General features: G+C 41.1%; 1 protein-coding gene across 5 annotated transcripts in view; it reads left to right on the forward strand.

Moving 5' to 3' along the window:
* MINDY1 (MINDY lysine 48 deubiquitinase 1) overlaps positions 1–23,289 on the forward strand; it is a 578,575-nt gene that overhangs the window by 544,924 nt on the left and 10,362 nt on the right. For 3 of the 5 annotated variants that reach the window (XM_044080035.1, XM_044080034.1, XM_044080033.1), the window contains one exon: positions 5,075–5,212. The exons of 1 other annotated variant lie outside the window; for it this stretch is intronic. In XM_044080035.1, coding sequence (XP_043935970.1) covers positions 5,075–5,212 — 138 coding nt within the window. The remainder of the gene's footprint in view (positions 1–5,074; positions 5,213–23,289) is intronic. One more of the 5 variants, XM_044080036.1, reaches the window with a different exon arrangement.

Below are 23,289 nucleotides of genomic sequence, written 5' to 3' on the forward strand. Positions count from 1 at the left end.
GTTGATCAGTAATTCCCCACTGATGTAGTCCTGCCAGTGGATGACCTGTCTAGCCAACTTCGGCCATACAAGTTCATTTGTAGGTGGGCAGACATGCATGAGTATATCACTTATTGCAAGTAGGGTCTCCAAATTGTTGGTATTTCAAGATTTGCAGAAAAGAATCTTACTAGGGGTCTCAATGTTCTTGATATGCTCCTTTAAGATATTGTCACTTTTTGAATGTCTCAATATGCATCATCCTGACTTATTAAATCAGATCATAAATTAAGTGACATTTTCTTTTAAAACTGGTGGTACTTCCCTTGCATTTAAGAACTTCACAAAAGCAAATCTTCAGTTACTTGACTACCTAAATAAGTTCTGTTGTAATCCTCTTCCGATGGATCCCTTTGCTAACCTGCTGCCTTTGCCTCTGATTTCTATTCCTACTTAAATATTTGTATTGCTAAAGCAGTCCCTGTCCACATCAGATCTAATGAGAAATTTAAAAACAAACCCTAGTGGTGGAATACCCATATTAATAAATTATCTAACAAGAGAACAAAATTGCTCAGCGCTCAAGAGGTCTCATTCTACCTACATTAAGAGCAGACTTAAGCAAGCAAGTAAAGAGCTTAGGGAAACCATTAAGAAGCTCAAATGTAGTCACCAAAAACAAAAATAACTACAAATGTGCCTTTCTTTTCTCCAAACACCTTTATTAAATCTTCACATATGACAAAGGCAATGTTACATTTATATAACTGAAAAACATACAAAATGATACCACTTTAGTTGCAAACAGTTTACATCACAGACACCATTGAAACAACTGTAGTTGCAAACATTATACATCACTTATAAACCATCCAGTCATTGTCAGTTAAGCATTATATGGCTCATTCAAATCCTGCCTCTTAAACCTCATTCCTGCTCTGCATGTATTGTTCTCACAGTTCCCATTTTTTTCTATGTAGTTTGCTCATTCACTTTTATAAAGATCCCAATTCCAGCTGTTTTATCTCTGTTACTATATTCACCCCTTCTATTAAAGTTGGTCTAGACTTCGAATTCCATTTTCTAGTAATTGCTTTTTTGCCAGCCACCATAATTAGACTCAGCAAGGCTTTACTATGTTTAGGCAATAACATTTCTGTAGTATAACTTAAAAAAAATCATCTCCCAAGTCAGTCCAATCTGCTCACCCAGCATTTCCGACAGAGCGGTCTGCAGGGAATCCCTAAACTCTGCCAGCTCATTACACTCCCACAAAATTTGTTCCCAGCTACCTCTTTCTTGCCCGTCACACGTCCAACATTTGCTATCCACCTCAGGAAAAATTCTTTGTAGTCTACTTTGGGTATAAAAATACCTATGTAAACCCTTCCAAGCAAAGATCCTAAATCTTCTAGACTTTTTCATATTTGGGAGATATACATATATCTCCCATTGTCTCTTTGTGAATTGCTTATCCAGTCTCTCTTCCCAATTCTTTCTAAGCTCCTCTGATTGATTCTTATAATTATCATGCAATATTTTATTGCTTTATTAATTACTACTTTTTAACAGCAGCTTCTGTTCTAGATTCTATTAAAAATTCTACCAGTGCTGGTCTTTCATTTAGGAGCCCCCTATTTCTTTCTGTTTGCCTATACTCTGATATCAGTTCATGTTAGGGAAGGCAATCTCTAACCTGCAGTCCAAATAAATTCTTGACCTCTTCCCATTCTGTTACCTTTCCCTTTCTAGTTATTTGCTCACAGTACCTTGGTTCCTGTGCCAGTTTACTCCAATACATTCCAGCCCCCTCTTGTGTATTATCTGTATCCCGGACCACAGTCATCCCTCTCAGCAAAATCTCTTTTCTCCAGTCTCATGCTGGTTTGGTTCTTGGAATACTCAATGCTGTTTTATGAATATAATACTATGTATGATTTTGGTTATTCTGCATGAGTCTGCATCCAAAATTCCAATCTCTCCTTATTTCTTGAGCTTCCTCCCTATGTCAGCATCATTCTTTTCCACTTTGAATTTTAGTTTTCTGCTTGTGCTGTGTATAAGATCCTTAACTGTGTTGCTGTAAAATACCCCCTCAAATTAGGTAATCCTAGCCCGCCTTGTTCTGTTGGTAGAATCAGCTTATCCCACTTGAGCCTTGCTGTCTTCCCTTCCAAGATCAAATCCTTCAACTCTATTTTAATTGACTACAAATATGCCTTTAACTTTATTTAATTTATTTAGTTGTCATTTGTTGACCAGGTTCGTCCAGCTGGGCGTATGACCCATTTTCAGTGGAGACCCAAGGAGAAAAGCTCCACAAAGAAAAAAATACAATACGTTAACTATACAAGAAATATTAACAGAATATATTAACAGACATATGTGCAGTTATACAAATGAACAAATACAAAATGGAGAAACTTCAGGAGATAAGAGAATGAAAGTTTTTATACAAAAGATCAAAAATTATCTTTATTTTTATATTAAACATAAACCAGAAAGTATACCTGTTTAAAACTTGTAGAACTGAACAGATAGAAGAAAAATTTATTAATTGTGAGGTAGAAATAGAGAGATAAAGAAAGCATAAATGAGTTTTAAGTATAAGGAAGTGAGAAGAAGTAAAAGGGAAGCAAGAAGTTAAATTATTTTGGAGGGAAAAGGACTGTGAATTAAAGCATACAGTTGTTTAGTAGAGTGAGAGAAGGTTGTACGTTATTTGTTATATTTTCTTAAGGAATGCATGTTAAGGACATATAGTTAGAAAGTTAGTAACTAACACCCCACAATGTTTGGAGGTAACCCACAATAATGCTGCACAGTCTGCCCCAAAAGAAATAGCTAATATCCTAGCTGACAAATTCAGCTCAAATTTTATTCCACCTACAGTTACAGCCATTCCACAATCCCAGCCACTCCCTTTAATTACTATGGAACAAATTCTCTCAAACCTCCCAAAAGCTAAAAACATTTCATCCATGGGCCCTGATAATATAACAAGTTGCCTGATTATCAGTGCCATATATAACTTATCTGAGCCCCTCCTTAAACTCTTAAATGAAACCTCTCTACTGGTTACATACCTATCACCTGGAAACAGCCATTGTAATGCTGTTACACAATGTTGGCACAACCACGGACCTTGGTAACTATAGACCCATTTGTCTCACTAGCCTCCTGTGTAAAGCTATGGAACTTACTATCTCAGCCCTCACTAATTTGGACATTGAAAATCTCAACCTTGGGGCCTTTTCAGTTTGACTTTGTTAATGGATGTTCCAGCCTTTTTAACCTCATGAATTTCTTTGAAAAAGTACCTGAAGCAGTGGGTAGTGGTGATATAGTGCATACAGTGTATCTGGAACTGACCAAGGTCTTTGACACTGTTCCCCATGCAGGCAGTATTGACAGACTTGTAAATCTGAACGTAAGTCTGTATGTTGTGTGGTGGACAGCTAACTGGTTGTCTAATAACACATGGTTAAAGTCACAGTTGAAAGCAGAAAAAGTTTCTAGTGGTGTAGCCCACGGCTCAGGGTTGGGTCCTTTCCTATTTGGCATATTTTTCTCAGACCTTTAGGCCAACACTTCTGGCTTGTGGTTATCAATGTTTGCAGATAGCTGTCAACCAGATGCTATTATTTGATCTTCAACTGACTCACAATTGTTCTAGTTGCTCTGACATGGGTTAGACCGTGTTAACTTATGCAAGGACAGTAGTCTCAAATTAAATGTGAAAAAAATGTAGCACAATTCATTTTGATATACAAAACTTTTTCACTTGCTATAGAGATGACTCACCCATCCAAGCAGACACGTTCATTAGGGAAACATTTGTTTAGAATTCCTTATTGTTTAACCATCATATCTTTGCAGTAATTTGGAAAGCTTTCTGTCTGGCTTATCTAATTTTCAAAAGCATCTCCACTAGATCCAAACAAGTCTTAATTTCCATTGCTTGTGTCTCATCAGACCCCATTGCTGAGTAGAATATACTTGTAAGCATGCATTTCTCTAAATATATCATCCAGCTTAAGAGACCTTGGTGATTCATAATTAAAATTATCAGTGGCCTCCTAGATCTTGGTTATCTGGACAGACTGTCAGCCCTCTCTCTCTTCTGTTTTCATAGACTCCTCCATGGAGATCTTTGTCCGGCCTTTTGAGCCGTGAAAGATCCAACATTCTTTGACCTCCTATTCCTTTGCAGAACAACTGGTACCTAAAGTAACTCGTTAAGGTAACTCAGCCTTCATCAGTAGATAAGACTGCATGATAAATTCATATTCTAATGTATTCCTCGCCAGTGGAACAGATTTCTACTACATGTCAAGCAGAGTAGCACCCTTGTTGCCTTCAAGGTAACAATAGATAATTTGATGAGCAGCCTCAAATTTTGCCCTGATCTAGTATGTCTTGTCCTCCTTGAGGCTGTAAGGAACTTCTGAATATGTTTTTTGGCTAGGAATGTGATGGTCAGCAAAGTAATTGCTTAATGCTTGCCTGTGAACCCATGTGAATGAATGTAAATTCAGTTTGTTGGACAGAGAGTGCAGGTGGTGCCTTGACCAAAGAGAGAGAGAGAGAGAGTGGTGCATCAGCAAAATGAATAGAAACAAAGTACATTTGGAAATGGTAAGGTGTGCAGACCCTGAATCATAGATTAATTTAGATGAGCAAGACTAAGTATATGCTGTGCTAATCTAGGTTGGTAAACTTCAGGTGCCTATGACTTATCTTTTAAGAATATTGTTAGCGTGTGTTGCAGTGTTGTAGGTGGACATACTGGTGATAGGCGTGGTGCAAATCGAGAGGAGCGTAAGTGGAACTTTATGGCTGTAAATAAATGGGCAGTTAGAAGGTGCTCCTGACATTGGATAGTTTGACAGTAGTTACGTGGATCCTGAACAAGTATGTAGCTGGAAGTTATGCGGAGCATGGGATAAGCAGAAAATCACTGCATAAATACAGTATCAAATGGTAAGGCAGGTGGCACACTAAGGTGTGAGTGGAGGCAGTCAGGAGTTATGCCCAGAGTATGTACATATATAACTAATAGGATGGTTCATGGCTCTGTCTGATGTGTTTGTAGGATTACATGGTTGCCCTGTCCTTACAGCAACAAGGTGGTCCATCCACAGTGAATGACTTGGAATTGGCTAGGCAGTTGCAACAGGAAGAATATCAGCAGCAGCAGCAGCAACAGCAGCAGCCGCAGCAGCACCAACAGGTGAGAAACGAATGGTTATGAAGTGCTCCTGAGTTGCATATTTAAACTGCTAATCCAGTTGAAATTCCCAGACATAATTTGTACAGGTGTATTCTGCCACAGCACCTCTAAACCATTGCCTCTTTTTTAACTTGAGTATGGCATGCATTTTCTCTCTCATTGTGAGTCATGGAATGTTTTAAAAAGTGTGTTGCAAATTGAAAAAATAAACCCAAATTGTTTCAGTTTTGGATCATTTAATGGAAGTGTGATGGTTGAGGGTTCTTTCACTTCAAACGTAATAAATGAGAAATGTTGACAAGAAGCGTATTTTTAAGGGTCCTGTAATTTTTAAATTTGGCGCAATTTGTGATTGCTTTTGCTTCACTTATAAAGAATGTTCTAGAGATCTTGGATATGTAAATCTAGTCTCTGTTAAAGTGTTAACTTGCAGTTCAGATCTTTCAGTGCTCGTAAAGTGTTATCTAGCAAAAACTGAAATTTGTCTGGTCACAACTTTTCTTCCTTTGTTCTTTGGAATCAATATTCTTATTTGTGGCAGAAGAGGGCTATCAGTAAAGTCTCCTCAGATCTTTTTAGGGGAAGGGATTCACAGTTACAGTAAATCATAATGTGTGCTTACCCACCTTATCTTTGCTTCTGTTTCAGTCAAAGGTTTTCTCATTTCCTCATGAAAAGTTGCACTAGCCTTGGGTCAGCATTCTTTAGAATCTTGATCAGAGTGCAAAGCACTCTGTATACACCCAACATTGCCAGGAGCCTTTCTTAATTCTTGATCCAATGTTGTCTTTTCTGTCAGGGTTCAACCTGTGGGTTAGCGAATCTGACACTGGCAGATTCCCAAGTCTTTAGCTCAGCTTGCTCCACATCCTCTATCCATAAACCTCCACATTACTAGAACTGCCCCAGATCTAGTTTGCTGTCATTCAGAAAGCAGCTCAGTTATTTGCTGCTTCCCGTATCCATTTTTGGACATGGATCTGATAATGTCAATTTTTATTCCATCATCAACTGATTTGGATCCGATTCGACCATTACTAAAGTTCATGGGAACAAAAAAACACTTGAGCCTCTCCCTTAACCACAACGCACCAACCCTGTTACCTCAGATCTTGTTTGCTGCTTTTCGTGAAAGATATGGTTGGCAGTAGCTCTTATTTTTCAGGTAAGTTGAATTTTTTTCACCATATCTTTCATCCTTTATTATTCCCTTACCCTCGTCAAGTTAATAAAGCCTATTTTCTTTATAGTTGATTGAATTTCTTCCTGTTTTTCTTACTCATTAGTTTAATCTGTGTTGCCATTGTTGGCAGTCTCTGTTCTCTTCCTACTTCTTAGAGTAACCTTACTTGCCATTATTAGCAATTGCTATTCCTTTATTCTGATGTACTAAAACAATGATTAAAAAGGTCACACAGACAAACCAGTCAGTAAAAACTAAAGAAAAATCTAGCCAAGACTTTGAGTTTTAAACTTATCTGTATTAAGCTCAGTTCTTCCGTTTTTCTTTGCCATTACCATGGCAGAAAAAAGGCTGTCCGGTTTCAAAAAATGTTCTGTGTCTGGACATAAAATGCCTATGTCGGACACTCATAGTCTGTGTTTACTGTATAAGAATGTTCTAGTTATAAAAATTATAATCCATGCTCTGTGGTGGATAGAAAAAACAAGTTGATATTGGAAGGTTTGTTGCCTTCTTCTTTCAGAGAGGCTATTACTGGGGCTCGCCCCCCCCCCCCCTCACAAGAGAATCAAAGGAGTCTAAATCTCCTGCTCCACCTACTTCCTTGACGCCATTCTCTGAGCCTTCTAGGAAGAAATCAAAATTGGATCCGTGGAAGTCTCATACCTGTCACCCTTCAGATCCAAAAAGAAAGACATTGTCGGATCCAATATCCTCGGAGGCAAAAAGAAAGATACCGTCTGATCCATTACCTTCAGATCCCACTAAAAAGCAGTCAGATCCTGTGACTTTACCCAGGACCCGGTATTCCCCATCAGTTGATCCTGCTCTTTCTACAAAATCCCCGCCACTGGTATCATCTCCGTCACCTAGAGGTCTAACTGAAGAAGATGTGGGTCAGATGATGAGGTTTCCCTTGGCACAGATCCAAATTGGTGTGTTTACCAATGCCTAACAGCTTGGATCAGACAGTCTGTCTATCATCCACTCCACCATTTCACTCTCCTCCTCTGATTCCATTGGATGTTTCAGAGACCCAGGATCCAGGTCTGTCAGGCTTGAATCCGAGAATGACCTTATCGGATCTGAAGTGGACTCTGAGCTCCTTGGCTACAACTTTTTCAGATCCAGAGGACTCCCTGAGCTGCAGCCTCATTGTCAGATCCAAGGTGTTGGAGTTGACTCCAAAAATTTCAGCACTGTCTCTACACCTTGGCCCGTTGGCACTGGGCCTCCTCGGGGAGACTGCTTTCAGTTCGGGAGAGAGTTACAGACCAGAAGCCTGCCTTCTTGGATCCAAGATCTTCTCTCTCTACACAGCAGTCAGCCTTTGAGGTTGTGAAGAGGGCTTTATCTGCTTTGACAGGACTGATGGATCCAGCCTCGCCTCCTTGGATTTGTAGTCCTTCCGGATGCATCTGTGCCCCGAGCCTCTCCATTTGACACCTAAGGGGCAGCCAGCCCAAGTCCTCCAAGAATACCCAGCATGATATTATAGTCTCTTCTGACAACTCTCCAGGACACCCTATGGAGGAAGTCCCTAGGAAGAGAAAGTGTAAGAGGAGGCACTTAGACTCTTCTCAAGAGTCAGTTACTGAGGATACATATGACTTTGATGAAAGCGAATGGTCCCCATAATCACCACCAGAAGAGTTCTCATTTGGAGACCTCCTCGAGATCCTGAAACAGAGAGGTGATTGGACTGCCAGCAGTCCTTCACCTGAGGAGTCAGGATTTCTGGAGGCATTCAGAGCTGACCCATCTACCTCCTGAGTTACTCTGCCTGTCAACGATCTAACTGATTTGGTTGCTTGGCGGGCGTGAAAAGAACCCTACACAGTTGAACCCATACCCAGGAGACCAGACAAAATTCTAGCACCACCTTTGAGGAAGGACTTTGAGGCTAAAGGAGTGCTCCTGGATGCTATGGTCATGGTGGTGGCCACCAAAAAGGAACTTTCCAAACAGAGTTCCACTGTTCATCCCCCCCCTAACAGTGAGTGTAGGGCAATGAACAGGTTTGGGAAGCGTATCTACTCTTCTGCGGCCTGTACCCTTAAGTCACTGAATTACTTGGCGCATTTTACTGGGTTGCAAAGGGATTTGATAAAGGAACTTTCGAATTCCCTTTCAGGGTCCATTCCAGCAGGTATGCAGTCATCTGTGTCTGTCTACAATCTATTTCAAATTCATCCATGAGACTAATTTCCCATGCAGCTGAAGGTGCCTCAGAGGCAGTGGGTTCAGGCTTTTCCATTAGGGGGCATGCCTGGATGCGCTTATGTGATTTCATGGAGCCCTTCAAGTTGTCATTCATTAGTGCTCCCTTTTTCCAGCACTTCCTTGTTTAGACCCACAGTAAAAGAAACTTTATGCAGGTGTGAGAAGAATGAAAAGACCCTCTCTGCAGTGGGCATACATTTTTCAACCCCTCAAAGATTCTTTAAAAGAAATCAATGAAGTGGGCTGAAGATGTGGTTTCGAAAGTCCTGGGGTCCTTTCCAGAGCACACAAGGCGAAAGTTCACCTAGGGGCAGAGGGGGAACTCAAATAGTCACTGCCACCCTTGTGGCAGAGGAGGATCTCAACACCAGAGATCTAGAGATTCTTTCTCTAACAGAGCCTTCCAGCACTCCTAAAAGGAGGCCTGATTGGTCATTTTTGAAGGCAATTAGGGACTTCACTGCATCACAGCGCCTGGCTAGACATAAAAAAAAAAAAACTTGTGTGCAGAGGATTATATTCAGAAGTAATGTAATACTACATGGTCCCTTTCACTGCCAAAAAAATCCACAGTGTTTCACCCAGTTACAGGGAAAAAAACAGCAATTCACATTCTAAACCTGCTAGAGAAAGTCATCTAAGATGTCCCACCAGACTAGATGGAATCTAAAGATTCCTTTTCATGCCAAGAAAACATAGGACTGGATACCAATTTTGGATCTTGGCATACTGAACAATTCAGGTAGAATCACAAAGTTTCAGATGGTCAGGGTTCAGTTCATTCTCCTTTTTCTGGGAAAAGATGACTGGATGTACTCTAGCGACCATCAAGATGTGTATTATCACATAAAGATGAACAGACAGTGCAGAAGGTTTTTAGGTTTCCGGCTGGGTGCCAGTCACTTTGAGGTTTCCGGCTGGGTGCCAGTCACTTTGAGTCCAGAGCTCTGCCCTTAGGCCTTATCACAGCCCCTAGGGTGTTACCACATGTTTGGCAGTAGTAGCAGGTCACCAGAGACTGTAGGGATTCTGGGGTTTTCCATATCTAGACAATTGGCTCCTTAGCTCCTCGACCAGGCATCTGTTGATAAGGGCATGGAATCAGATTCTTCAGGCTTGCTCTCATCTGGGGATAACCATAAATTACAGGTTTCATCTACGACTCACGTGAAACTTGGAATTCATAAGAGCAATTTTCAACACAAAATCTATGGTAGCTCCACTACCAATATCAGAAGTACAGAAAATCAGATTATAGATCAGAATAACAATCTGCAGTATCTATATTTCAGTCTGGTTGGTCCTTCAAGCCCTAGGATCAGTGTTAGCAGTGATAATTTTATCTTCAGACAGATTTTGTGTGAGGATTTTTCAATGCGTGCTAACAACGAAGATCACGTTCTAAAAGCTGTCCATTCGTTTCCTCTCAGTCCAAGGCCATAGTGGCCATGGATGTTTCTCAGTTGGAGTAGGGGATCAATTTGTGGGCAAGATGATCCAAGGCAGTTGGCTCCCCTAAGAGGCCAACTTGCATATCCGTGTCCTAGAGATGAGAGCAGTGCTTTTACAGTTGCAGGCCTATCAGAATGCTATCCTTTCCGGGGCGGGTGCAATTCAAACGAACAACATGTCAGTGGCTTTGTACATCAACAGTGTAGAACAAGGAAATCTAAACCACTGTAATCAAAAACAAGAAATGTCTAGCACCAAGGATGAAATTATTAACAGTTTAATGTGGCAGGTTCAAAATAGAAATAAAGATAAACAGCAGACCAGTTTCGGCCAAAAAATATAACATTAACAAGCACACACACATTTAATTAGTGAACCTAATTGCAAAATAGCATCTCATTGGACAATCAATTTACCTCATTCAAGCATGGTTTAAACAGACCTCCCAACCTAATAATCCAACTGGATTCTTTTTTATTTAACATAGTGTGCCAACCAGGTTTAGACATTCTGTTTCACATAATCCTATCAATAATGATAAATTTGAAATGGACAGTGGCGTGGGTCCTGGTGTGTTTAAATAATGAGCTTGACATCCTTTTATTTCTTATGTCACTGAGGTGCTCAGAAATACGAACCCTCAGTGACTTAGACGTTTTCCCATATAAAAAGCAGAGTAGGAGCAAGTAGCCAGATATATGACCCAGTCAGTGCTGCAGTTACCAAAACATGAAATGTCGTAAACCTTGGAAGTGTTGCTGCTGGTGAATACTTTGCTCTTAAGTACATGCGTACAGGCTGAACAGTGACTGCAGGGAATGCATCCTACCAATTTGCCCCCAAATATTGTGACCTGCTGTGTGTTGGAGGGCATCTTATGTTTGTAATGATTGAAATACGAGTCCAGCGTCGGATTCCTATGGGATGAGAAAAGACATTTTGAAGAAAGAGCCTCGCAAAGCTTATTTGCCATAAGAATGTCCCAATGGTGATTAATGATCTGCCTGAAGGTGTTGATGTTGCACCCAAATGTGGTAACAAGACGAACCGGCTCAACTAGATTGCTATCCTTTGAAATATATTTGTACTGTAACAAGGAATGTCTGGGTTGTTGTGAAGCAAATTGACTTGCCTCAGTTATGTTATGAATGTCATATCCTATTTGAAGGAATCTGTTTTTCAAATTCTATTGATAAAAATCATAGGAGTTTTCAGAAGAACCAAACGCATCTTATCCTTAGAAACTGGGATTTGGGGATGTTGTGGATGATGTGATGTCAAGGGTGATGATTACTGGCATGGAGTAAAGTGTTGTATTGAGGATGTTTATGAAATACCTCAGTCCTGAGTGTGTGTGATCAACCTCTGTAGTGATGGTCACATCCAAAAATATAATTTGGTTGATGTCAAAATTTAATGTAAATTGGATGCTCCCCTTATTCTCACTGGGGCACTGTACAAATTCCTTTACATATGTGTCACCCCCCCCTCCACACCATCCAACAATCGTCCAGATACACAGTGTGCACATTAACCAACCAGAATCCAATTGTGTATCCCTCACGATCTGTAAGAATTGAGTAGTGTCTTAGATACTGGCCCTGACCATGGATAGAAGGGGTTGAAGATATTTAGTAAGAAATGCAGCTAAAGGTTCCGTGAGTGACCTCTTGCCTGATACGACTGGCCTACCCGGTGGTTTACATGGATCTTTATGAATTTTGGGCAGTAGATAAAGATGTTGGGATTGGGGACCAGACATGGTCAAGTGATACAAGATTTGCTTACTAATAATATCCTCTTCCAGGGCACGGTTAAGGAATCTATTTCCAGTTTGAATTTGGTGTTGGATCTAATGGCATGTGCATATAAAATTGCCCATCAGATAGCGGTCTTTCGGCTTCTGTAAGATACATTGACCAATTCATAACCACGACCGCCTCACCTTTGTCAGCTGGTAATATTACAATGTCATGATTATTCCTAAGCTGGGTTAACACCTCTTGTTCCTGCTTGGTAAGGTTGTGTTACATGTTAGTAAGAAGAAACTTGTTAAAGTGTAGATCTTTGAGCACACAATCCTTAAATGTAGCAACGGGTTTGTCCATGGGTGGCATAAAAGAGGATTTCCGGAAATGAAAATCAGTAGATCTTTGAACCTGAATGTCATCTGCAAAAAAACAATGTTAGATTCAACATTCAGCAAAAATTTGAGACGACATTGGCAAATGTATCTTCAGTAACAAAAAAAACAGGGACAAAATTAAGACCCTTGTTGTGTAGTTTTATTTCAACTTCAGACAGTGAGTAGGTAGAAATGTTATGCACATTACTGGTTTCTCTTAATGTGGTAGAATCAAATCCAAAAGATGTTGAATGGTGTTTGTGGGACCAGTGTTTCCTGCCCCCTCTATGCTTGCCCCCCCCCCCTTATGGGTCGGTACTCAGTTGTCTCTTAGCTGCCGGTGACTCCGAGGTGGGGATAATTTCAATATCAGTGGCGGAGGGGGAGTCATCCCCAGACATGCCACTGCGCCCATTAGGGCCTTTTTTGAGTATGGACTGAGATCTCTTTCTTTTAAAGATTGTGTGACTGCCCTGTACACCAACATTCCTCATTGGGCTAGGTTAGAGGCCATTCAATTTTGGCTAGAGAAAGCCAATTTATATTCCACTGGCTTTAACACCTTACATGTTTGTCAGCACAGTGGTAGTCAGTGAGGTGCTTTTGCAGCCCCTGCAGTCCGCAGATTTTCAGCCACAAGCCTCTGCCAAGACATTTATATAGAGTCCTCCATGCCGCAGGCTGCTATTTCGTCTTCAGACCCTCCGCCTGTCACTGCCTCAGATGGGTCCGGAGCCGCTTTGTAGGCACTGACTTTTGATGCCTCTTCTTTTCGACATGAGGCATCATTGTAAGCCAGTGTAACTACTGTCTGTTTATTTTAACTGTGGAGCTTTTCTCCCCGAGCCTCCGCTGAAAATGGTCCAGTTGGACAGTCCCGGTCAACAAATGTAAATAAGTAAAATAAAAATGAGACGAGAACCAGACCGACTACCTTAGTTCAGACTTCTGCAGTTGCTAGGCCTTCCAAGTCCCTCCAGATTGCTAGTAAACCTTCCAGCTGCAAACCTACTCACAAGCAGGCATCTGCCTCCCCTCCTGTGTCTCAGTCCCAGTTGGTAAAGATGGCTGGTGATCTTCTTTCCCTGATTAGAGGCTCTCTTCCCCCCCTTCAAAGAGGGCTAGGAAATTATCTCCTGATGTTTTGTCTGTCTCAGATTCTGAAAATTCCTGTATGACTGCTGGTGAAGAAAGAAATTCTCAACTTTTTTCTGGCTTTGAGGATTCTGGTGCTGAAGACTCTATTCCTTCTGCCTCCCCTCCAGAAGATTTTTCCTTTGGGGATACTTTGTATACTCTTAGGGAGCATTTTAAATGGGAATGTCAGGATTTTCCACAGTCTAAGAAAAGAATCCGGGAATTTTTTAGATTTGCCACAGCATAAGCCTCTGGCTATACCTCCAGTTTTGGAAGTTGTGGATGATGTTTTCATGGAAGATTCTTTAACTCCTAATTCTGTTCCTCCTGCCCCCAGAAAACTGGATAGGTATTACAGGGTTTCCGATTCTCATCAATTCCTTTTTAAAAACCCTACTGCTGATCCAGACATTATTTCTCAAGGCCCCAAGGGTGTTAAGGCTACTATTGCTAAAAAACCCTGTGCCTTCTGATAAGGAATCTAGGACCTTGGACAGGTGGGGTAAAAAAGTCTATACCTCTGCAACTCTCGCCATTAGATCCGTGGAATTGTCTTTTTCACATGCTTAAGTATCAGTAGCATACTTTAGAGGCATTTGAGACTAAACTTGGAGATATTCCTTCCATGACGGAGAACAAAGATTTGCAAGACTTGGTGAATTCTGCCACTTCAGTTAATGAGCATTCACTTCATTGTGGTTTTGACACTTTGGAAGCTTCCTGCAGAGCAGCAGCCACTGGTTCTGTCATTAGAAGGCATGCTTGGCTCAGGGAGCAGCCTCTTTCTGAAGCAGTTAAATTTAAATTGCTGGATGTTCCTTTGAGCAAGGACAATATTTTTGGTAATAAGGCTGAGGAGGTACTGAAGAAGTTGGAGGATAAGGAAAAATCTATGCAAGCTGTAAAAGATTTCCTTCAGGTTCAGCCTCCTCGATTCAGTAGGCATTATCCTTCCAAGAATTGGTCTTTCCATGATCCTGGCAAGCAGGGTCGCTCTAGGCCTAGTTGTTTCAGGTCTTCCAGAGGGCAGGCTTCTGTCCCTCAAAGGACTAAGCAATGGCATTCTTTTGCTAAATCGGGGAGTTCTAAGCCAGCTTCCCGAAGCAAACATTCTCAATGACTCCGGCCTTCTGCTGCCTACCTTTGCGGACCCTGGGTTTCCTTTGGGGAGAAGGTTAGCCAGTCTACCATCACAGACGACAAATGGGTGCTCAATATAGTAAACCAAGGTTACAGATTTTACTTTCACACCTTCCCTCTTTTACAAGGGTACCCAGACATACCCAGAACTTGCAGGGCAGAGATGGAAACACAAATTTCTTCTCTACTGACTATGGGGGCTGTAGAGCCAGTTCCTGCAAATCAGACAGGCCTGGGTTTTTATTCAAGACTTTTTCTGGTACCCAAGAAAGGAGGCACCTGGCACCCTATTCTGTATCTGTCCATGCTAAACACTTTTCTGGTGATCAAAAAATTCAAGATGCTCACCCTTCAACAATTACTACCAATGCTTGGCAAGGATTCATGGCTGGTAACTTTGGATCTCAAGGAGGCTTATCTGCACATCCCAATAAGGGAGAGTTGCAGGCAGATCCTTCACTTCAGGGCTAGGGAGCAACACTTTCAATTCTCTGCATTGCCCTTTGGCTTATCTACTGCTCCCAGAGTTTTTATGAAGTGCCTGGCTCCAGCCATTGCTTTTTTGCAGGCAGAGAAACATTCAAATTTATCCTTACCTGGATGAGTGTGTCATTCAAGCAAATTCTCCAGAACAACTAGAAAAGGATTTGGATTTCGTGAAGGACATTCGCACCTCTTTGGATTACACTCTCAATGAAAAGAAGTCAAAGTTGGTTCCTTCAGGGAGATTGTTTTCTTGGGAGCGAGTCTGAATACAACTACCCAGATGGTATTCCTCCCTCAACAGAAGCAAGAAGATCTTTCCGCTTACTTCATGAACTTGGCAAGCATGACCCAGCTCTCTGCAAGGCAATTCCTGCAAGCACTGGGGTTCATGGCTTCATGTATTTTGATGATCCCATATGCAAGGCTGCATATGGGAAAACCTCAATGGTACCTCAAGAATGTTTGGTGTCAACACACACAGGACTTGGACTTGATTCTTCCCGTGTCCCTTTCTATAAATGGAGTTCCTCTGGTGGGCGACAGCCTGTTCTCAGAACAAGGGTCTGCCTTTCCACCCACCGCCTGCCAGCCAGACTCTCAACACAGACGCCTCAGATGTTACATGGGGGGCTCATCTCGAGGTCAGGGGCATACAGGGGACTTGGACCACCCAACAGATTCATCTGCACATAAACTTAAAATAATTGATGACAGTGCAGTAGCCTTGTTGGCTTTCAAGGACTTACTCTACCCTGGGACTCTGTTGATCAGGACAGACAATACCACAGTTGTGGTATATCAACAAGCAAGGGGGGACTCACTCTTACCCCTTGTGCAAACAAAGCATGAGGCTATGGTCCATAGTAGCATCCATGGGCTTACATCTAATAGCCCAGTATCTTCCAGGGAGGCTAAACTTCTTGGCGGATCATTTGAGCAGACATGTTCTGGATCCTCACGAGTGGCAACTGAACAGGGACATTTTCCATCGCATCACTCATCATTGGGGCACCCCACAAGTGGATCTTTTCTCCTCTCACACCAGTCATCTCCTTCCAACCTTCTGCACCAGGGAGTTTCACAACAAATTTTGGAGGGTGGATGCGTTGTCCTTCCCATGGACGCATCTCTCAGTTTATGCATTCCCTCCTCTGCCTCTTCTTCCCACAGTGCTGCTAAAGATAAGGGACGAAAAACCAAAGATTTTCTGATAGCACCAGATTGGCCCAGACAGCATTGGTATCCCCTCCTTCGCAACCTTTCTCAGGCTCAGCCTTGGCATCTTCCCCTGGTACCAGATCTGTTGGTTCAGGGAGGGGGAAAGTTCCTTCATCCTCATCTTTAAACACTGCATTTAATTGCCTGGCTAATACTTTAAATCTTTCCCAATAGGTGGTTTAAGTTCTTCATGAGGCCAGGAGGCCTACCACAAGAAAATCCTATGCAGATAAATGGAAAAGATTTTGCTCTTGGATGCAGGCTAAAGGAGAAGACTCTTCTCATCCTTCTCTTTCACTCATTCTTGACTTCCTAGCAGGATTGCTTAATGGTGGACTTTTCTTTTCTTCAATCAAAATTCATGCTTCAGCAGTTTCAGCTCATTGTTCTTTTGAGCAACCCATTTTTTCTCACCCCTTGATGAAGCAGTTCCTGAGTGGAGCTAGTAATCTTAGACCTCCCAGAAGAGCTCCTACTCCTGCTTGGGATCTTAATTTTGTCCTGGAAAAACTTACTTTGCCTCCCTTTGAACCAGCTGCCTCTGCAGATTTGAAGTTTCAATCCTGGAAGACTGCTTTCCTTTTAGCTATTACTTCAGCTAGAAGGGTATCTGAGCTGCAAGCCTTAATGGCAGTAGAACTTTTCATTTTTCACTCACATTGGGTTTCTCTGAGAACTAATCCCTCCTTTATGTCTAAGGTGGTTTCCAGTTTAACCCTTAACCAGTCTATTCACCTGCCTACATTTTTCAGCAATCCCCAAAGTAAAGGGGAAAGGATTCTGCAATCTCTTGATGTGCATAGACAGCTAAGATTTTACTTCAGATTTCCTTTCGGAAATCTGAACGGTTATTGGTTAGTTTTGCTCCAGGGGTTCAGGGTAAAGCTATTTCAAAAGAAACCATCTCCAAATGGATTGCTCATTGTATTCACTTTTGTTACCTGCAGCATGGGAAAGTTCCCCCTCACTGTATTAGGACCCATTCTACTAGAACAGCCTCTACCTCTGCAGCCTTTGAGAGGTGTGCCTACTAAGGGCATTCTAGAAGAAGCTACTTGGTCTTCTGTCCATACTTTCACAAAGCATTACAATCTACCGTTGTTTTCTAAATCCAGGGCTGGTTTTGCCTCTGCAGTTTTGCAGGGCCTCCTTATCAACCCTTAATTTGTGATCCCCCCCTTTGTCTTCTTACTGGGCTTTGGGAATCAACCCATATGTGAGGACTGCAACAGTGAAACATGAAGAACATAGTACAGTTGTGTACACATACCATAAATGTAGATGTTCAAGTATATTCACTGTTGCAGTCCTGGTTTACCACCCTCCATTCCCCCTATTTACCTAAGGCACAGATTATAGATTTTTATTTTTTATATGACGTGTCCAAGGTGCTACCATTCCTGGGTTAGCCTTCTTTTGAGGGCTCCTGACAGTTAAGGCAAGAAAAACTGAGGAAATGGCATCAGCTGCCTCCCTTTATACCTGACGTACTGCTATCAGTTTTACAACCGTTAGCAGCCGACGTCATATACCAAGGACTCTGGTATATGGGCCGACTGAGGGCTACCGGTAGCCGGATAACCCATATGTGAGGACTGCAACAATGAATACACTCAAACATCTACATTAATGGTAAGTGTACACAACTGTACTTTCTTCACTCTGCTGGTACAAAGCCAGTGATCAGGCTGAAGTTAAAGAGAGTGCCAAGTGATTCCCTTAGGTTTTCTTTTAGATTGTTTAGTGAACAGCCTGGGATGTTATTTGGTCCCATTGAAGCTGTGTTTTTGACCTTGGAGAGCAGGGATATGTCCTGCTCATTGGAGATACTAGAGGGAGGACTGGTGTCAGGTATGCTTTGGAGTATGCATGGTGGGGACAGGGGGGTGGAGTTTGTGGCAGGTCTGTCAGCTAGCAAGTTGGCAGTTTCCTCAAGTTCAGTATGAGAGGTGCTGTCCCACTGTAAGTTCGGCACATAGTTGGACATTCCCTTTTAGATTTCAGACGTAGATAAAGACTTTACAAGATATCTGATTTGCTTGTTTAAGCTGTGTAGAGTATTCTTCTTCTGCTTTTGTTCTTAGACATCGGTCTCTTCCTTTTGTTATATAACCTGTTTATACTTGAGATCTACCAGGATGGCGTATTTTTTTGGGAAGACCTGGTGTGATCCAGTCAGGTACAGCTGAGTCTGTGCAGTTGTTTAAGTGGTTATACAGGGCATTTGTCTATGCATAGGAGTCATTGCTGGCTGTGATAGCAGACAGTCTGAAACTTTTTATACCATTGCCTAGTAGGCTGTAGTTCACTTTGAAGAAATTTTTCAATTGTTTTGCTTCTGTAGGAGTGTCAGGCGCAATCGTTACTTCGAACGAGATAAATTTATGGTCTGACCTTACCAGGGAGGGCAGCACACAGTGGGTAGTGCAGTGACCCTCCCCATGTTGGTGACTACTAAGTCAAGGACATTTGAGCTCCTTGTGGGGGTGCAGATTAGCTGATGTTCTTCGTGTTTCACTGTTGCAGTCATTACATTAGGGTAATCTGCTGGCAGGTTGCCCTCAGTCGGCCTGAATTCCAAAGTCTTGGGTACTGCGTCAGTTGCTGTCTCCTCTTCCATGACGTCAGGTCATCAGGGGTACAAAAAGCATGCAGCCAACACAATTTTCTTTAATCTTTCTTGCCGCGCGGTGCCCCGAAGCAGAAGCATTTCGCAAGTGCCGGTCGGCCGACTCCTGAAATATTCCAATTTGAGTTTCAGAAACAAAGTCTTCACTAAAGCTAAGTACCCCGTTGGGGAAACTTTTTTCTTGCTCCATACTGATGTCAGAAAAAGTTAATAATTGTATTACGTGTGGGAAGCAAGTACCTCATAAGGATTTCCATTTATACTGTATTCCTTGCCTAGGCCCTGATCACAACGTGCCTGGCTGTCAGTTTTGTGCTAGATTTAACCAACGCACTGTTAAGCGTTGGTATATTTTTGCCTCAAAGTATTTTGGAAACAAATTTAATTACCCAGAAATGTCATCGGATAGCAATCCGACTACCGGAGTACATAAAAAATACAAGGAAAAGGACAGAGGGAGACAGTCGAGGTCCAAAGCAGATGACGAAGCTTTTCCTAAGCCAGTCGCCGGTTCACCGGCACTCAGTGAGGCGTTTTCGCAGCCTTTGATACCCGCTACTTTAGAGTCGCAGGCCTCTACTGACACCCATGTGGAGTCCGGCATGCCGCGAGATACTCGGAGTATTGGACCCACGGATGCATCTCCCTCGGATGGGTCCGGAGCCGCTGAGCAGGCACCGGCTTCTGAGGGGGTTTTCGGGCCTCAACATTTGTATATCAAACTGACGACAGCTGCAAAAGCAACTTCTAAAACTAAAAAATGATGCATAAGCCATGTGCACAGGCCTCTATGCCTAAAAAACAAATTATCAAAATGGGTGAAGACCTTATTACCTTGATCAGGGGTTCCCATCCCCCTCCAGATAAAGAGGCCTAGGCAAGACACTGATTATGAATCTTCAGATCAGGTTTCTGTTTCTTCTGATTCCTCATCTACATCACCTCCTGAGGATTATTCATTTGGAGAAACCTTGTATACTTTGAGGGAGCATTTTCACTGGGAGAGTCAAGATTTCTCAGAATCAAAAAAGAGGCTCAGGGATTTCCTTCTCCCTCAGTACAGGCCTTTAGCCATTCCCCCTGTTTTAGACATTGTGGATGATGTGTTTTTGGAGTCAAGCTTGACCCCTGACTCCTTACCTCCAGCTCTCAGTAAGCCTGACAGATATTACAGGGTCCCTGACTCACATAAATTTTTATTTAGAAACCCTGCTGCTGATCCTGAAACTATTTCACAGGGTCCAAAGGGAGTTAAGGCCTCAACAGCAAAAAAATCCTACCCCCTCTGACAGAGATTCAAGGGCACTGGACAGATGGGGAAAAAAGGTTTATACACCTGCAACCTTGGCAATCAGGGCCTTAAACTGTCAATTTCATATGCTTAAGTATCAATAACATGTTATGGGATTGATGAAACAGACAATGATGTTGATTTCTGAATGTGCAGAAAATAAAGAATTGCAGGAATTATTGCATGCAGCTGAACAGGTTGGAAAGCATACTTTGCAATGTGGTTTTGACTCCTTAGAGGCCTCCTGCAGAGCCACAGTTACTGGAGCTGTGATTAGGAGGCATGCCTGGCTAAAGGAACAAAATTTGCCTGATCATGTTAAAGCTAAATTGCTAGATGCACCTTTACAGCATGATACTCTGGTATTAAGGCAGAAGAGGTTTTAAAGAAAATGGAAGACAAAGCTAAGTCTATGCAAACTGTTAAAGACTTCCTACAAGTGTAGCCACCAAGATTCAGTAGACACTGGCCTACAAAAAAATTGGTCCTTTCCTGTGTCAGACAGAGCTCAAAGGTGCAAATCCAGATGCCCTAAGGGTTCCAGATATCCGGCGTAATATTCATACAGGTCAAAGCAATGGGGCGCTTCTACCTCCAAATCTGGAGGAGATAAAGTGCAAACCTACAGAAAACAGTCCCAATGACTTCCCTCTGCCTACACCAAGCACTTATCTTTTGGCAGCACCCTTAGGGGGAAAATTAGCACTTTTTGCTCAAAATTGGCAGTTAACCCAGGACAAGTGGGTACTATACATAGTATCACAGGGATACAGATTCCATTTCCATTTCCACACTCTGCCAATGGCAAACGGTTGTCCAGATCTGCCAAAAAATCAATGGGCAGAGGCACAGAAACAGGTTACGTCCCTCATGGATATGGGGGCTATTCAGCCAGTACCAGAACAGGAAAAAGGACAAGGTTTTTACTCGAGACTAAATGAAAAAATAACACAGCCGGACTTGCAAAACACCGTTTTTTTAATACTTGTTTTAAACGCTCAACAATAAAAATACGTTTTTCGTCCTGTTTAAATACAGGACTTCTTCAGAAACTAAACAAGTTTAAAATTCAAAGACTGGTTTTTATACATCCTTTTAAAAAACGCGCCAATTTCCTAAAATTGCTTTGCTTTTAAAGGCATATACAGCCTAACAATAAGAGACTGGAACAAATCATTTAAAGAAACAACTTTACAAATCCTCCTTTGGTCTAATATATGCTGGAATGAATATACTTTCTTATCTACTTCTCATATATTAATTTATAAAATATAAAGTATATAAAAATCTATGTGTATATACAAAATTCTGTATAGTTATATTATGTTAAATTACATGAACATACAACATTTCATATACTGAAAAGGTTATAAGCAAACATTTATGAAATTCATATTCACATATGCTTACTCACACATATATCCACATATATATATATATATATATATATATATATATATGCGTACACATGCACACATGTGTGCAGATATATACACACACACGAACACCCACTATCTACATGCCTATGATAAATAAAAACAAGTATACATATATATAAAAAAAAAATATATATATATATATATATATATATATTTTTAAATATATGATAAAATTGTGTGTAGAAAATATTTTCAGAGTAGCTAGTGTCTATAATCCACCTTTACAGAACGCTCTCTATATATTCGAGAGGGTTTGCGAATTGGATCTAAGGCAGTTAAGTAGGAGTAGGTTTAACTGTATCAATAACTTAAATCAGGATGAAAGGGATGAGCTTGAATGTTTAATGTCCGCTAATATCAGGATCATGAATCCTGATAAAGGTGGAGGTCTGGTGTTTATGGATTCACCAGACTATGAAAATCACATTATACATATTTTGGAAGGTGATGCTTATGTAAAAGCTTCACTTAATGAATATAATAAAGCCAATCAGTTTATAAAAAGTTTTCTCAATGAGTTGTTTATAGAGGCAAGGATAGATTTGCATACATTTAATTATTTAACAATTCTGGCCCCTCGAACACCATATATATTTGGAGTACCTAAAATACATAAGAGCCTACAAAACTCACCATTTAGACCTATAGTGGATGGTAGAAACTTGTCCACTTATGCATGTGCAAAATTTGTGGATTCAATTTTGAAGAAATATGTAATATAAGAGCCATGGATTTTGAAGGACTCTTGGGCATTTTTATCCAGTTTAAACAACCTTCCTTATGTAGAACAGAATAACTTCGTAACAATGGATATTAAAGAGTTGTACACTTGTATCCCTCAACAAACAGGAATCGAATGGGTAGTGGCTAGAATGGGCTATCTAAATGCATCTCAAGCAGAAATAACCTTGGTTCAAGAGATGTTAGATATAATTTTATCTTACAACTATATATTGTTTAATAAACAATATTATAAACCAAGGGAAGGAGTAGCAATGGGCTCACCATGTGGCTCTAGTTATGCCAATATAGTGTTGTCCCATTGGGAGATCACACACATTTTCACTAATGAGTTGTTTAAGGATGTTGTAAAATATTATGGTAGATTTATTGATGACATCTTTTTGATCATAGAAGGGCCATCAAGTAAAGCCACAGAATTGGTCGATATGATGAACAACACAACTGAATTCTTAGAATTATCCCATTCGTTTCATAATAATGTCATGGTTTTTTTAGATGTTGAGGTGATAAAAAATAATGTGGACAGGCGTTATGAAGCCGTATTGTATAGGAAGCCAACATATTCAAATAAATGTTTACATTTCTCAAGCGCCCATCCTTTACATCAGAAACGTTTGGTCTTGAAAGGCCAGTTAGTAAGGGCTGCAAGAATGATATCAACTAATGAGAAATTTGATAAAGAATGTTTGGTCCTAAAGGAAATGTTTCTCATTAGAGCTTATCCTATTCAAATGATAGAGGATTTAGTTCAGGAAGTAACATGGAAGAGAATGAATGGCATTTATGAACCAATACTTAACATCAAAGCAGACATTATAAATGGAGAGGACAATTTTAGTGTGTCAAATTCTGATCAAATTGTATCTATACCCGCCCAAAATGAATTTAATTCAGCGTGTATTATGAGTTTTTCATCCAATTATGCGGACATAAAGGAAATTATTTTCAAAAATTGGTCTTTATTGAAAGACTAAATGGAATTGAGCTCCATTTTTAATTTCACACCAAAA

This window comes from Protopterus annectens, chromosome 8.part0 (assembly GCF_019279795.1).
Source record: "Protopterus annectens isolate FY-2018-M chromosome 8.part0, PAN1.0, whole genome shotgun sequence".
Lineage (NCBI taxonomy): Eukaryota > Metazoa > Chordata > Ceratodontiformes > Protopteridae > Protopterus > Protopterus annectens.